This window comes from Brachionichthys hirsutus, chromosome 10, assembly GCF_040956055.1.
Source record: "Brachionichthys hirsutus isolate HB-005 chromosome 10, CSIRO-AGI_Bhir_v1, whole genome shotgun sequence".
Taxonomy (NCBI): domain Eukaryota; kingdom Metazoa; phylum Chordata; class Actinopteri; order Lophiiformes; family Brachionichthyidae; genus Brachionichthys; species Brachionichthys hirsutus.
In genome coordinates this window covers 5,575,053-5,590,713 of record NC_090906.1, presented here as the reverse complement: position 1 = coordinate 5,590,713, position 15,661 = coordinate 5,575,053, and the positions used below count along the sequence as shown (strand labels likewise).

General features: G+C 43.4%; 1 protein-coding gene across 1 annotated transcript; it reads left to right on the top strand.

Moving 5' to 3' along the window:
- The first annotated feature begins 381 nt into the window (after positions 1-381).
- On the top strand, positions 382-15,573 carry supt6h (SPT6 homolog, histone chaperone and transcription elongation factor). Its single transcript, XM_068745045.1, has 37 exons — positions 382-450; positions 1,081-1,194; positions 1,407-1,574; positions 2,743-2,816; positions 2,940-3,120; positions 3,234-3,315; positions 3,433-3,688; positions 3,857-3,958; positions 4,103-4,216; positions 4,359-4,448; positions 4,630-4,772; positions 4,951-5,096; positions 5,247-5,354; positions 5,459-5,739; positions 5,820-5,974; positions 6,418-6,613; positions 6,763-6,902; positions 7,002-7,119; positions 7,237-7,313; positions 7,419-7,554; positions 7,797-7,934; positions 8,340-8,507; positions 8,590-8,717; positions 8,857-9,064; positions 9,158-9,305; positions 9,397-9,539; positions 9,625-9,765; positions 9,845-10,040; positions 10,789-10,934; positions 11,038-11,130; positions 11,221-11,334; positions 11,434-11,558; positions 11,821-11,933; positions 12,019-12,096; positions 12,188-12,378; positions 12,864-13,120; positions 13,390-15,573. Exons 2-37 carry the CDS (start codon positions 1,092-1,094, stop codon positions 13,580-13,582), a joined length of 5,250 nt encoding a protein of 1,749 aa, XP_068601146.1. The 5' UTR covers positions 382-450; positions 1,081-1,091; the 3' UTR covers positions 13,583-15,573.
- The last annotated feature ends 88 nt before the right edge of the window (positions 15,574-15,661 follow it).

Sequence of the window (15,661 nt, the reverse complement as noted above, 5' to 3'; positions counted from 1 at the left end):
CAAAGCATTTCTTTAATTAGCACATCATCTTTGAAATGGCACAAAGGAACTTTAGTGCAGGCGGTATACTTTGGGGTAAAAATAAACAATCGATACACTTTAATGGGCGTTACTACTGGCACTATTTAGTCTCACAATGTGTTACAATAGCGCGCATGTAGACAACGCTCTCCAAATTATTCTACAGGAAAGGTTGTTTTTCACAAAACCTTCCCCGTAAGAAGACCTTTTACTCAAAACACCATGTTAAGAGCAGCGTTCCGGCGTCGCAATGGCGGCCGTGACCAGTGACGTCAGCGGCCTCGGAATTATGGGAAATCAGACGTACAGAAAGGGATCACGTGACTCCAGGCGTCTTCGGCCATTTTTTCCCCTAGATCATCGAAACAAAAAAACAACACCATCCTGTTATTGTAAATATTTACGGAATAAACGACGACAATAAGACGCGTAAGTCCAATTTCACCGTTTTCACGTTCAACCTTTCCACTGTGTTGGCTACCACTGGTTAGTAAGCTAACACCAATGCTGTGCGACGTATATGTGGCTAATGCTAGGGTGCGAAACTGGCCCAGTGGCATGTGTGTGTTTCTACAAAAGTGAATTTGGTTTATTGTTCTTATTTTAAGATAATGCAGTGTCGTGTATATTTATTTAGTGACAATCAGATGCGGGTTACCTAGCATCAGTTACTTGTATTAGCCGAGTTTGGATTTGGTAACCTCACTTGAGCACTGAAGCTAAAGCTAGCATATCCTGAGCGACAGTTCAGACGTCGTTCATTAGCTACACAAAATATACGCTGTGAGCTCCCAACAGATTTTGAAGCAAGTAGCCTTCTATCATTTTTGTAAATGTGTTGCGTTGCGACAATATAAAGGACAGGTGTGATTTCCCCCAATTAATAATAGTGTAAAATGGTAATGCGAACCATAAAATCTCCTTCGGCAGTTGGGAATCAGTTTTTCACCTTTTATTTGGGTTGAGAAATTCTTCATTGATTTTTGGGAGGAAAGAAAATCACGTTTTAATCATGCCGTGAACGTTTATTAAAATACATTTTTTCCCCCTTTGCCTCAGGAACAGTAGTCATGTCTGATTTCATTGAAAGTGAAGCTGAGGAGTCAGACCAGGAGTTTGAGGAGAAGGACCCAAGACCTATTAAAAAGATCCAAAGGTTTATGGAAGAAGATGGTGAGATTTGAATTGTTTATTATTATTTTAAGTAGTATCAGCAGTCATATTTACCGTTGAACTAGAGATGCAGCTACCTCCAGGCTCCAATCTTCTTGCGTTCTGTGGATTCTATTGATGCTTTTAAGAGGAATCTTAAAAGCCAACCTATTTATTATGAGTTGTTTTGGGTTTGCATGATGTGTCGACGGATATCTGTCATGTCCCAACAGATGATGAAGAAGATGAAGATAACACAGAGGACCAGGATGAACGAGGAAATTTACGTGGTCTCATTGATGATGGTGATGAGGAAGACCAAGATGATGGACAGGGTCAAAGAAATGGGAGTGAGGGTAGTGATTCGGAAGAAGAAGTGAAGCATCGACGTAAAAAGCGCAGTAAGTTGGCCTGTAATTATGCCGTTTCCGCTGTTATATGCAGTATTTTATAAAACATTGTTCTTCGCTAAATTAATGTAAATGCTTAACATCCTATAAATGTTTTTTGCCCATCATTTAATCTTTTGTGAATGCTCTTATGTACACACTTACTTAAATGTTCTGAACCGTTTACACTTTTAAATAAAGCTGATTAGGACAGGACTGCAAGCCAGAGGCGTGAACTAAACATAGTAAGATATTGAATTTCAGTCATACAACAGTGATCCCATGACTCAGCAATTTCTCCTTTCACCCTCCCTCACGGCTCGAATATATTTGATAAAAACAGAGAATACCTTTTCACGACGGCTGATAAACAGTCATTAAGTTGGAGAAAAGGAACTACTGAGCTATCAATAAATCCATTGCATTCTGATGGGGTCGCTTTTGATGTTCAGCTCATGTATATTTTGGGAGAAAGATGATCACAAGTGTCAACAAGAAAAGTTTAAATCCGACCACCGATTGAATGATTTGGAAGGATCAAAAACGCTTTCAGAATTGTTGATAGAAATCTAAAACTACGAAAGACCTGACACCTCACCGGTTTATAAACTAAAAATAGCAGCACATTTAATTTGGAATATGCCGGCATTCTGTGAAGTATCCTCTTGTAGGATTAGTTTACCGGTACATTGTACACTCTAATAGTATCCGACATGCTAGTGGCCTTAGAACGTCATCATGGCATACAACAGCAGCATAAATGAATTGATTGATAAATTGTAAACAAGAATTCTGTATATTACTTCTAGCATAATGATGAAAATACTATGTTAATAAATGTTCAAAGATAGATCCTATCTCAACAAAGCAAAATAGATCAGAGCTCATGATGATTTTGACAACACTCTCGCTAGCAACTGATGCAGCGCTCACAGCAACGTTCTGCCTGCGTTAGCCCAGTCCTGTCTCACTTACACAGATCACTAATCCATCGCTGTGACCAGCTCCTCTGCCGTCACAAAGTGGAGCAAAATAAAGCTTTTCATCATTGTCACGTTAATCCTCAAGGGTTAAACTTCAATATTTGATTCCCAGCGCAAATTACAAAATGGATCACAAATTGTAAGCTGTGCAACATGTCTTCAAGTTATTTTGACTTGATCAACCTTTTATTCTATAGAATATGACGACTACCTGGATGACGATGATCTTGATCTAATTGAGGAAAACTTGGGCGTTAAAGTGAAAAGGAGGGTAAGACTAATGTTTCATCTTTTGTTTTCGTTGTAGTCTCAACCTTCGACAGTATTCCTGCATTCCAACTTATTCGTGTTTTGGAAAATCTTTGATATTAATGATGCTGTACGCATTTCACAGAAGAAGAAATATGACCGTGTAAAAACACTTGACGACGAAGAAGAAGACGACGACGAGAAGGACTTGATTGCAGATGAGATCTTTCATGGGGACGCAGAGGGCGAATTGGAGGAAGGCGAGGCTGTCGATGAGCCCCTCCATCATACAAATGATGACGAAGAAGGGGAGGATGAGGAATCAGGTAGGCAAAGATTTTTAGAGCTGTCTGAGTGTTGAAAATGTAGAGAAATGATAAAGAACATTTAATATATAATCCATGTGACATACATCTAAAGATTTGTCCTTTGCTCGTAGACATAGACGATTTTATTGTGGATGATGATGGCCAACCCATTACCAAAAAGAAGGGCAAGAAATTCTCAGGATATACAGATGCGTGAGTAGCATTTCACACAGAGCATCTGCACCTGAAGCTGAAATGAAACGTGGTATAATGATAATGTAGTAAAAGGTGTGTTGAGTAAGGTTATAATCCCGGCTTCTTTCCCCACAGAGCCCTTCAGGAAGCCCAAGAAATCTTCGGGGGCGACTTTGACTTTGCTGACTTTGATGCCGACGCTTATGACCAGGGTGAGGAGGAGGAAGAGGATCAGGACGAAGAGGGTTGGGACCGACCAAAGAAGCAGACTAAGAGAAGACAAGGGAGAAAGAGCATATTTGAGATCTATGAGCCCAGTGAGCTGGAAAGTAGTCACATGACCGACCAAGACAATGAGATCCGTACTACAGACATGCCTGAGCGATTCCAGGTGTGTGTGTGTGTGTGTGTGTGTGTGTGTGTTTCAGTGTTTTATGACGCTACCACCATTGGTGCCTTGTTGAATTGTCAAACAGACCCTCGTGGTTATGTTGAATGCTTGACGTGTCTTTTCCTGGTGCCTCTTTCATCAGCTTCCTGACTCTCTTCTCTCTTATAGTTACGTTCCATCCCTATTAAACCTTCAGAGGATGACGAACTGGAAGAGGAAGCCGAATGGATCTTTAGACATGGTTTCTCTACTCTTACTATCTCCATGCAGGTATAAACTAAACTGTATGAATTTTCTGGATGATACTTGATGCCTGCTTTGGATTCCCCTTTTGTTGTAGAAATCATCTGAGTTGTCTGAGACCTTTCTCGTTAGTATGAACTAATACGTAACTATTTCCGCTGCTCTTAACAGGAGAGTACAGATTATCTTGACAGAGGTACAACCACAAACTTCAGTCGAAAAGGGCCCAGCACGATTGCCAAGATTAAAGAGGCGCTCAACTTCATGAGGAACCAACAGTTTGAGGTGCAGTTAGTCCACCATAAGAAAGCTTCCCTTTATCTGTTTCCTTTATTTGAGGTTAATCTGTCTAAAAGTGAAAAACATCATGTATTTCTGACATTGTTGGAAAGGATGTTTTTTCCATGTACGTTTTTTTTCTGTTTAGGTTCCATTCATAGCTTTCTACAGAAAAGAGTACGTGGAACCCGAGCTGAATATCAATGACCTGTGGAAGGTGTGGCAATGGGATGAAAAGGTAGGGGTTGGTGTTGCTCAAAATGAATAGATGACAGGGAAAGTAAATGCTATTGAATTTACATTTGCAAACACTTTATTTATTGCTACATTATTTTAAATTACCGTACACAAGTCCCGTACTTTTGTCCACTTTGTGCACAATATTCTTGGTTTATGAATTATCATCCGATGCCCCGCAGTGGACTCAACTCAAGACCCGCAAGCAGAACCTGACACGCCTGTTTCGGAAAATGCAGTCGTATCAGTTTGAGCAGATCTCGGCTGACCCTGACAAACCATTAGCTGACGGCATCCGTCCTCTGGACACAGCTGACATTGAGAGGTATGTTTCCATACCACCAGAGGGCTCTGGCTGGAAATGAGTCCCGTTTTGTCATTGTACTCAAGAATTTGAAATTACAGAAATGTGATACCGCTGGTACGTTTACAATATAAAACGCTTTCTATCTGTCCTCCCAGCCGTTAATCATTCTCATCCAAACCTATTTTATGTTCTGCAGGCTGAAAGATGTGCAGACTCTGGAAGAGCTTGGGGATGTGTACAACCACTTCCTGCTCTACTATGGCCGGGACATCCCTAAGATGCAAAATGCTGCCAAAGCCAACAAGAAGAGGCTCAAGAAAATCAAAGAGGTGTCAGAGAATGGTGAGCAGATGTACCCGAGATGACTATTTCATTGGATGACAGAAGGACGCTTCGGAATTGTTTGATCCTCATTGAAAACACTGTTTAGTTACAAATGTTTGCTTATATTAGATTTTTTTATGACTCGTTTTAATATTGGCTCTTTTTTAGGTGACGAGGAGGAACTAGAGGTCGAACAAGAAGAAGAACAGAAAGGACCTGACCTCAAACTGGCGTCTCGTAGAGATATGTACACCATCTGCCAGAGCGTAGGACTGGGTTCGTTTCATTAATTATCTTACAAATGACCGTGTGTTCAAGGATCTTCTTCTTATAATTTGGCACTAACTTTTTTGTTTCTGTTTTTTTTATGCCTGCTGCAGATGGCTTGGCAAAAAAATTTGGGTTGACTCCAGAGCAGTTTGGAGAAAATCTCCGAGACAGTTATCAGCGCCACGAGACGGAGCAGTTCCCTGCTGAGCCTGTCGAGTTGGCCAAAGATTACGTCTGCAGTCAGTTCTCTGGTCCGGAGGCAGTGCTGGAAGGAACCAGGTACATGGTGGCCATGCAAATCGCTCGTGAACCCCTCGTTAGGCATGTCCTCCGACAGACCTTTCAGGAGAGAGCCAAGATCAACATGAAGCCTACAAAGAAGGGTAAAAAGGTACGTACACGCAGTAGAAGTCATTCTGAGCCCGGGTGCTCAGAGGTTCAGTCTAAACCTGTCTTTCTATTTGCTTATAGGAGATAGATGAAGCTCATTTCGCCTATTCCTTCAAGTATCTTAAGAACAAACCTGTTAAAGAGCTAAATGGAGATCAGTTCTTGAAGATGTGCTTGGCAGAGCACGAGGGGCTGCTTTCCATTGATATCTGCATAGACCTTATCGGGGTCAAAGGGTACGTACACTGAAAACACTAGTGACCAGACAAAAAGGTGACGAAATGCGTTCAGCGACATCGGTCTGTCTGATCAGGGTAGGAAAAAAAAAAACTTCAATCCAGATATTTAGTACTGGAAGACCAAAGGATTTAGAAGAATGTTATTTTTCTTTTTGACCTTCACTCATTCTTTAGAAATCATAGGATACAACTAGTATATAGTAGAGTGTATATATAGGAATAATAGCAGGGATTTGTGGGTAATTGAGGGCTGATGGGTAGGATACGTCCCCCGCATTTAATATCCCAAATGTTTAAGAGGGAACCTTTTTTGTTTTTATCCTCATTCGTGCATCCTCGTCAGTAGAACATGGGGTGAGTTACTTTGAGTTTGAGTTACTCGGTCATAAGTAATCTCTCTCTCTCTCTCTCTCTGCTTTCTTCCCTTTGCTTCTCGTCAGATATGCTGGGGACCAGACGTACTTTGATGAGATCAAACAGTTCTACTACAGGGATGAGTTCAGCCACCAAGTGCAGGAGTGGAACAGGCAGCGAACGTTAGCCATCGAGAGAGCGCTCACGCAGTTCCTCTACCCTCAGATGGCCAAGGAGCTGAAGAGTAAACTGGTCGCTGAGGCCAAAGAGAGCATTGCCAGGGTAATCTGACATGAACTCTGTCTGTCTGAGGTTTCTACACCTTACAGAGCAAAATATTACTGGAATCTTTAAGACCCAACCCATGCCAAGTCTTGACCTTGGAACTTACTGTACACCCTCCATTGATCGCATTCATTCTTTTCTTGTAGTCCTGCTGTCGCCGGCTGTATAACTGGCTTAAGGTGGCTCCTTACAGGCCTGATCAGCTGGTTGAGGAAGATGATGATCTGATGGATGAGAATCAAGGCAAAGGCATTCGGGTCTTGGGTGTAGCATACGCACCCAACAGGTATGTCCCCAACATTGTTTTTTTATTTGTTTCTCATATTTATTAGTATTTATTATTAGTCATATATTTTAATGTAGCGGCGCTTTTTCTTTCTCGCAGAGACACACCCGTCTTCTGCGCTCTGATCAATGGCGAAGGAGAAGTCATTGACTTCTTGCGTTTACCGCACTTCATGAAGAGGAGGAATGCCTTTAGAGAGGATGCAAGAGAGAAGAAGGTACTTGGAGGAAGCAATACCAATTCTGTGTAACAAAATTCTACTTTTTTTGCTGTGGCAAAATGTGTGACTGGGATGTGTCACTCGTGTGTGTGTGTGTGTGTGTGTCATTGGCAGGCCCACGACATTGAAACGCTCAAGAGGTTTCTGACCAGCAAGAAGCCTCACGTTGTAGCTGTCGCTGGGGAGAGCAGGTGACGATTCTTATCTTCCAGAATATAGGATGGGAATATTGTGCGTAAGCATTTCACACTGCATTCACGTTATAATTGAGTGCTGAGTTAATGTCCTGTGTGCAGAGATGCCCAAATGATCATGGAGGACATCAAGAGGACAATCGGTGAGCTCGAACAGGAGTCCTCTCTGCCCACCATTGGAGTGGAACTCGTGGACAATGAATTGGCCACGCTTTACATGAACAGCAAGAGGTCTGAGGTAAACAGGATCTGTTTATAGAGACTGTGTGTGATCATTCTCAGTCATCCAGGTCATGAGTAACGTCAACTGGACTCGGGAGAAGCTCGAAGACATTTCGCGGTTCCTATAAATCCAGTTGACTTTATTTCAACGCTGGTTTCACCATTAACTGGCTGCATTTTTAATCTCAGCAGTTTAAGATGGGATTCAGTTTTTTCTTTGCTGCTTATTTTTAACGACTCTGCTTTCCGTGCATGCAGGTCGATTTCAGGGATTACCCTCCTTTGTTGCGACAAGCCGTGTCAATAGCCAGAAAAATCCAGGATCCTCTGATGGAGTACGCTCAAGTCTGCAGCACGGATGAAGACATTCTCTGTCTCAAGCTCCACCCCCTGCAGGTGAGACTGAAGAAAAGATTTCAGATTTTTTACGTATTGCATCCATATTTACTGGAGCATCACTGACTGATGAAATATTTTCCTGTGAAAATATGATTTGAAGTATTTAGGGTGTTGAAGATTGAGAGTTTATAATTGCAGTTTTTTTTCCAGTTAATATTCTTTTTTCTCTGTAGCTCATAGACATTACAAACTATTTATTATTTAAGGTTAAAGTCTGTAAACAACTCAATAATCTGTTTGTCCTTTATCAGCTAACCATAAAAATGAGAAGATGTTCTGCTAACCCTTAAACATCAGTAGCAATTATCAATGCTTGATATTGACATTTAATCACTCGTCTACCTTAAAAGCACAGAAGAATAACTCTTTTTTTTTTTTTACTTCCCTCACGTTGTTTGCTAGGAGCATGTCGTGAAGGAAGAACTGCTGTCTGCGCTTTACAGTGAATTCATCAATCGTGTCAATGAGGTTGGAGTGGACGTGAACAAGGCCATTGCCCATCCTCACACTCAGAGCCTTGTTCAATATGTCTGTGGTCTGGGACCGAGGAAGGGCTCCCACCTGCTCAAGGCATGCTCTTATTTATATTCTAATAAGAAGTGTGGCGTCTGCTGCTCCAGGAGCGGCTCCAATAATGATCTCTGCATTGTAGATTCTGAAGCAGAACAACACTCGACTGGAAAACAGGACCCAGCTGGTTACGATGTGTCACATGGGACCCAAAGTTTTTATTAACTGTGCTGGTTTCATCAAAATCGACACGGCGTCTCTCGGAGACAGGTTGGTTTCCCCACAGAGCAAGCATTTGTAGTTCCAGTTAGGTCTGAAGGATCAGGTCCACGTTACCTGAACTGTAGCGAGTTTTTATATTTATCCCGGGGAAATTATTTCATGTATTTCTCTTAAACTTGCTGCACAGTACCGACTCCTACATCGAGGTCCTGGACGGCTCTCGTGTCCACCCTGAGACGTACGAGTGGGCTCGCAAGATGGCTGTGGACGCCCTTGAGTACGATGAGTCCGCAGAGGACGCCAACCCGGCTGGAGCTCTGGAGGAGATCTTGGAAAATCCGGAACGTCTCAAAGATCTGGATTTGGATGCCTTTGCTGAAGAGCTTGAGAGACAGGTCAGTGTGTACTTTGTCTCATTCTGTTGCCAGAGAAACATTCATCCATGTGTCGCATATGCTCCGGTTTAATCACTTATTTTCTGTCTGTAGAGCTACGGCAACAAAGGAATCACTCTGTATGATATCCGTGCGGAGCTGAGCTGTAGGTATAAAGACCTCAGAGTTTCCTACAGAGTCCCAAACACTGAAGAGGTCTTCAACCTGCTCACCAAAGAAACTCCAGAGACGTTTTATATCGGTAAGATATATATATCTATATGCATTGAGGGGGACAAATGATGAGATGATGCTCCACGTGCAGGTGATGAATTTGCCTCATTTCGTTGCAGGTAAGCTGATCACCAGTGAGGTGACTGGCATTGCTCACCGGCGACCTCAGGGCGAGAGCTACGACCAGGCCATACGCAACGACGCCACAGGGCTGTGGCAGTGTCCCTTCTGCCAGCAGGACAACTTTCCTGAGCTTAGCGAGGTACCAGACAATCTGCCGGGGCTTCTCCTGTCGGCTTCCTGTTACACTCTGGCACTTGAACGTAATATTCTTTGTTTTCTATAAGGTATGGAATCATTTCGATAGTGGTTCGTGTCCAGGTCAGGCCATCGGGGTCCGGTCCCGTTTAGATAACGGCGTCCAGGGGTTCATTCCCACCAAGTTTCTCAGCGATAAAGTGGTCAAACATCCTGAGGAGAGAGTCAAGGTTAGATGATGGTAAATTATGTTTGTTAATCCAGTTGGTGCCATTCACTTTACTCGATGCCCCCCCCCGCCTCTTTCAGGTTGGCATGACAGTTCATTGCCGCATAATGAAGATTGACATTGAGAAATTCAGTGTCGACCTCACATGCCGCACTTCAGATTTGATGGACAAGGCCAATGAGTGGAAGCTGCCGAAGGACAACTATTATGACTTTGACACAGAATCTGAAGACCATAAACTGGAAGAAGAACTCAAAAAGAAGCAACAGCGAACACGTAAGTAATAAAGGTCGTCTGAACCAGAACTAGAAAAGCACTCTGAGAGCGCAGCCCCCAACGCCAAGCACCCCAGTCCTACCTTCATTACATTTATTCTTTCTCTATTTCTGAATTATTTGACCATGAAAATGTGCCTTTAGAAATTGGATTTACATTGATATCATTATTAGATTAGTCGTTATTCACAAAAATCACTTTTTCATTAATGGCCGTTTCCTTCTGGATCTGGCTCCAGAGCTTTTGAACGTACAACAAATCTGTTCGTCTTGAGTCCTCAGTGTCTTGGTGTTTGTTGCATGTCTATTCCGTAATTTGTTCTCTTGCAGTGATGAAAATGTTTCCAGGATCCGGATCGATCTTTGATATCTTGTAGAACCTATTAGGAAACGATCCTGTATTTTTGGACCATTTTTTTGTGGAGTCGCATGCACATAAAAACAGTCCCATGTCTCAATGATAATCATTTAAAAAGTTCCTGGATCCAGACGGTGATCTGGAGCACCTCCAAAATCTAACCACTTGTTTTTCTCTACCCATTTTGGACATTTCCTGAAAATGTAATCCAAATCCGTCTATCTTTGAGTTACGTGGCTAACAAACATAACGTCAAAAACGTAACCTCCTTTGCGGAGGTAAGAACTAAATCTGTACGCTGATCCACTCTAGTATACTTTATTTATCTGACAAAATTGCATCCTTCTTGTATCAATTACCAGCTCTTTGTGTTTTATTTCTGCCCCTCCAGCATACATCAAGCGTGTGATAGCCCACCCCAACTTCCACAATATCAGTTTCAACCAGGCAGAGAAGATGATGGAGACTCTGGACCAGGGAGACTTGATCATCAGGCCGAGCAGTAAGGGAGAAAACCACCTGACTGTCACCTGGAAAGTAAGAAACACATCTGCAGGGTGCTGGAGGGTAACCTTTGTAGAACTGAATGAATTCAGGAGGCTGAAGTAACACGGCGTGCAACTGCTTTGATGTTTTGCAGGTGGCTGATGGGATCTACCAACATGTGGACGTGAGAGAAGAAGGCAAAGAAAACGCCTTCAGCTTAGGACACACTCTTTGGATCAACAATGAGGTGCGCTGCTTTCTGAGCTCTTTAACAGGAACGATCTCACCTGCAGCAAATGTATCAAATGTCGGTTTCCTTTTCCTGCGTTCTCTGCAGGAGTTTGAAGATCTGGATGAAATCACTGCTCGATACATTCAGCCGATGGCGTCATTTGCCCGTGATCTCCTGGGGCATAAGTACTTCCACGAGTGCAGTGGGGGGCTCAAGGAGGTATATACGGGTTTCCTCTCTGGAGTCATTGTCTACTGTTTTGTTCTACAAGCCGTTTCACCTCCCCACTTTTCTTTTTCTTGTTTTCTCTCTGATAAGAAAATGGAGGAGTTGTTGGTTCGGTCAAAGAGGGAGAAGCCTACTTTCATCCCTTACTTCATTTCGGCATGTAAATCGCTGCCAGGAAAATTCATACTGGGCTACCAACCTCGTGGGAAACCACGGTGAGTAGAAGAGCGCTTCAAATAATAATGTGGCTGAACCTCTACTAACGGGTCTAGATCATTGTTGTAATTGTTTGGGCGACATGTTTCATCAATCCTTTGTTTAAGTTGAATGAAATGTGACAATCCTGAAAGGGAACTCGGGTTTTATTTGTCGTTTATATGAACGCATTTTACAATAAAACAAAACACAAGTGTAACGAACTGGACCTTTCTTATTTGTATACTGTTCTACAATGTTTCCCGGTGTGGGTTCTTTTAGCGTCGAGTACGTCACCATCACTCCGGATGGCTTCCGCTACCGGTCCCAGGTATTTTCTACAGTGAACGGACTGTTCCGTTGGTTTAAGGATCATTACCAAGAGCCTGTTCCAGGTATGAAGCAGCAATACTTGCTTGCCCATACTGTCTGTCATGATGGTGGAAATGGTTTGAAGCAACATTTTCTTCTCCGTCAAAGGCATCACTCCCACCAACAGCAGCCGAACACGGACCCCTGCGTCCCTGAACGCCACCCCCGCCAATATCAACATCGCAGGTGAAGCCCGCTCTCGCTCCCTCGCTCTCTAATCTGTGTTTTCATGTCTGGCTTTGGAGTCCATTTTACTTCTGTTTTTCTTCCTGCCTAGACTTGACCCGGGCTGTCAATGCACTCCCACGCAACATGACCTCTCAGATGTTCAGTGCCATCGCAGCAGTCACGGGGCAGGGCCAGAACCCCAACACCACCCCCGCTCAGTGGGGGTCCAGCCAGTACGGCTACAGCGGCGGCAGCACGGGAGGTGGAGGAGGAGGCGGCGGCAGCTCCTCTGCTTATCACGTGAGCAGAACTTTACTCTCTAGAAGGACCATGGCTGTTTGTTGCCATCTCCCCAGACGAGCCTGTTAAAATGAGGATCCAGTTCAGAATAAGGGATGCAGATTGATTGGCTCTTGTGACAATTATTTAAAGCAAACTTTGTATGAGGCACAATAAAAGCGTTCTTGGTTACATTTTTTCCTTTATGGTCAACGAGAATTGTTTCTCTTCATTCCAGCAATGTCTCGATTGTAAAACGTTAGAGGGCAGTTTTATAAAACTATTATTTTCATTTAGTGTTTACACATGCCTTCATTTTTATACATATAGACATATGTTAACCTCATGAAGATAAATTAATTCAAATTGGAATTGAAAGGCTTTTTTTTTTTTTTTTCCAAACGGCAGTTTTTGTGTATTCTTAGTAAAAAAGATGACGACAATAAAAGAAACGAGTGAGAATATATTTTGACATCTCTCATTACCAGTACTTTACGTCTTTGCAGGTTTTTGCTACCCCCCAGCAGCCCATGGCGACGCCCTTGATGACTCCCAGCTACTCCTACACCACGCCGAGCCAGCAGAATATGGGCACGCCGCAGTACCCCGGCTCCACCCCGCAGTCCTCGCACTCTCATTCACACACTCACCCGACGAGAAGCCATGCGTCCCACCACGGCCATCACAGCAGCGGCCACTCGTCGGGTACGCCGTCATCCTCCACTTCATCCAGAGGACGGACGCCTCAACAGCAGCAGCCAAAGTAAGTATTGGGGGGGGGGGGGGGGGGTTTTGGCTGGCCCGGCCCGATGTACTCTAAACGTGTTTTCTGAAAAAGCCCTCTGGATTATGACAAACCTGAGCCCCAGTCTGTACACTCTGCTTACCTACAAGTATTTATGATGCCTTTATTCTGCCATTAGATGGCGCTAGACCCACAATGCCAGCTGCAGCGCCGTCTTTCGCGCCATTTTCCCCCTTCCATCACTGTATTTGAGTTGACGCCGTCCCCTCTCTCGCCCCTCCCTGCAGGCCCAGCGGCAGCAGCAGCACCGCCGTGGACTGGGGTAAGATGGCGGAGCAGTGGCTGAGGGAGAAAGAGGCGCAAGGACAGAAGAAACCCCAGAGGGCGACGCCCAGACCGTCTCCCAGTCCCATGATCGAAAGCACGCCGATGTCCCTCGCTGGCGATGCCACGCCTCTGCTGGACGAAATGGACCGATAGGATAAGCAGGGGGCGCTGCGTCTTCATTTAGATTACCATTCCGTTTTCTGGTGGCCAGTAGTTGGAGCCCATCCTTTCAGCTGCCTGGCCCATTCATAAGTTCTTTTCAAGTTCTGGTAATTAAACCTTCATGTACTTCATTTCCTTAGTCTCAGTAGTTCTTTGCAGCTCCCTCCCCTCCTCTTGTCCTCCGTCTCAGCCTAATGTTCCAGCTGCTCCGGCTGCGTAGTATTTTGTATATTCAGATTAACATTGTATATATCATATAAAAAAAGGCAGTACAATGTCCAAAAAAAACAACTGAAATGTCTGACAGCCGTTTTATACAGGACATGGACCTACAAAGACAAGCTGTTCTACTTTTATTTACTGTAATGTTCCGGTTCTTTCGCGATCATGGTGCCGAGGTCATTTCCATAAACTGCTTTTTCCAACTTTCTCATTGGTTGGTTTTTGAGAGCAACTTTCAAAAGAGGATTTTACCTCGGCAATCGACAAATATCATTTTCATTTGGAATGAAGTCTGCTATTTTTTGTCTGAATTTTCAGCCTTTATTCTTAACACTTATTTAAATGTTGGAATAGATTCTCATTTCTCCAGGTCGTGCTAATTATCCAAGTTTGAATCTGAAGGAACTGGAGCTCTGTTTGTGGTTTGAAAGTGTTGTGTCGCTCATCTCAGAGGTTCTGGTGGGCAGTACAGATATTTATATTCTTCTGAGGTTGCTAGCACATTTAGGCCCTGTTATCAGTCGTTACCATCACTAAAGACGCAAGTGGTTTGTTTGAATAACATGTTGGTTGTTATAATTATTCGTTTCGCTTGGAAAGTGTGAATTTTCCGAGGAGAGATGCTAATAATAAGAAAACACGGGAAAATGTCTCAACTATTCAACTGTAAATCAAGTGAGATATAATAATGCTAACAACTAGCATGACGCTCCATTCAGTGTCTTCAGCGATGGTGGTGAATATATCTGAAAGCTCCCCATCAGTTACAACTGAAGATGTGAAAACATCCGGACACTGAACAGAAGTCGGGTCACTATGAATTCAACCTTTTAGGAAGTCTGTCGAAAGAAAGGACTTTTGATTAAGATCTAGACACACCGGCGTGACGAGCGTGAGGGAAGCACAGCGCTCTGCCAGATGTGCGTCTCCATCGCTCGCTGTGTTGTGATCAGCTGACTGGTTGTAGATAGCCTCTAATGTATTGTTGACTTCCAATGTTGAACTGAAAACAATCTGCCAAATGTGAAACTGTTTTTTGTTTTAATGATTTAATCTGCGTTCTGTGGCAGCGCAGAAGTCAGTTCACCTTTTAAAAAAAAAAAGGGTCATTTTTAATAACAGGACGTAACAAGTGACGTTTATCGATCCGAGCCGAGCCGGCGTCCTATTTCAGTGTCGGAGGGTCACTCTTAAGAAAGTCTACTTCTGAGTCTGTATCACAAATGTTGGCGGTTCAGTATTTCGTTTTGAGTGATGTTTGCCACCTGGTCTCCAACGCTCTGACAGTATCGCCACTTACATGATTACCTGACATTTTCAGTGTTGTAGAGTGGAAACGTCTATCAGCAGAAGATTCTATCAAACTGACTTCCCACTGTGTTCATATATATATATATATATATATATAATAATCCTGAGTGCACGCAACTACTTCAGAATAAACATATCGTCCGAAACACATGGTATGTCTTTGGTAATCGTCTGCGGCAGCATCCTTTCTGACTTTATGCCTCTGCCACAGTGCAAAGCGGCCGCGCTGAGATGCATCGCTGTGCTTCTTATTGCAGTGTGCAAAGTACCACAGTCCAGTAGTACGCATATTGCTTTAAATGTAGTTTGAGTTTACTTGATTTTACATCTCCGTGCCAGATTAAGATGGAGCGTTCTCAGAGAGGCCGTGATCGGTTCTTGGAGGTAGTTGTCGATCGAGGAGGACTGATGTCTCTGGCACTGCTGATGCCCTTTTCTACCTGTGATGATCCCTTTAATAAAATATTCATATTATAATGTTATACACGAGTCTCGCGCATGCTGATTTGGGAAACAGTCCAACTCTTGTCGTGTGTG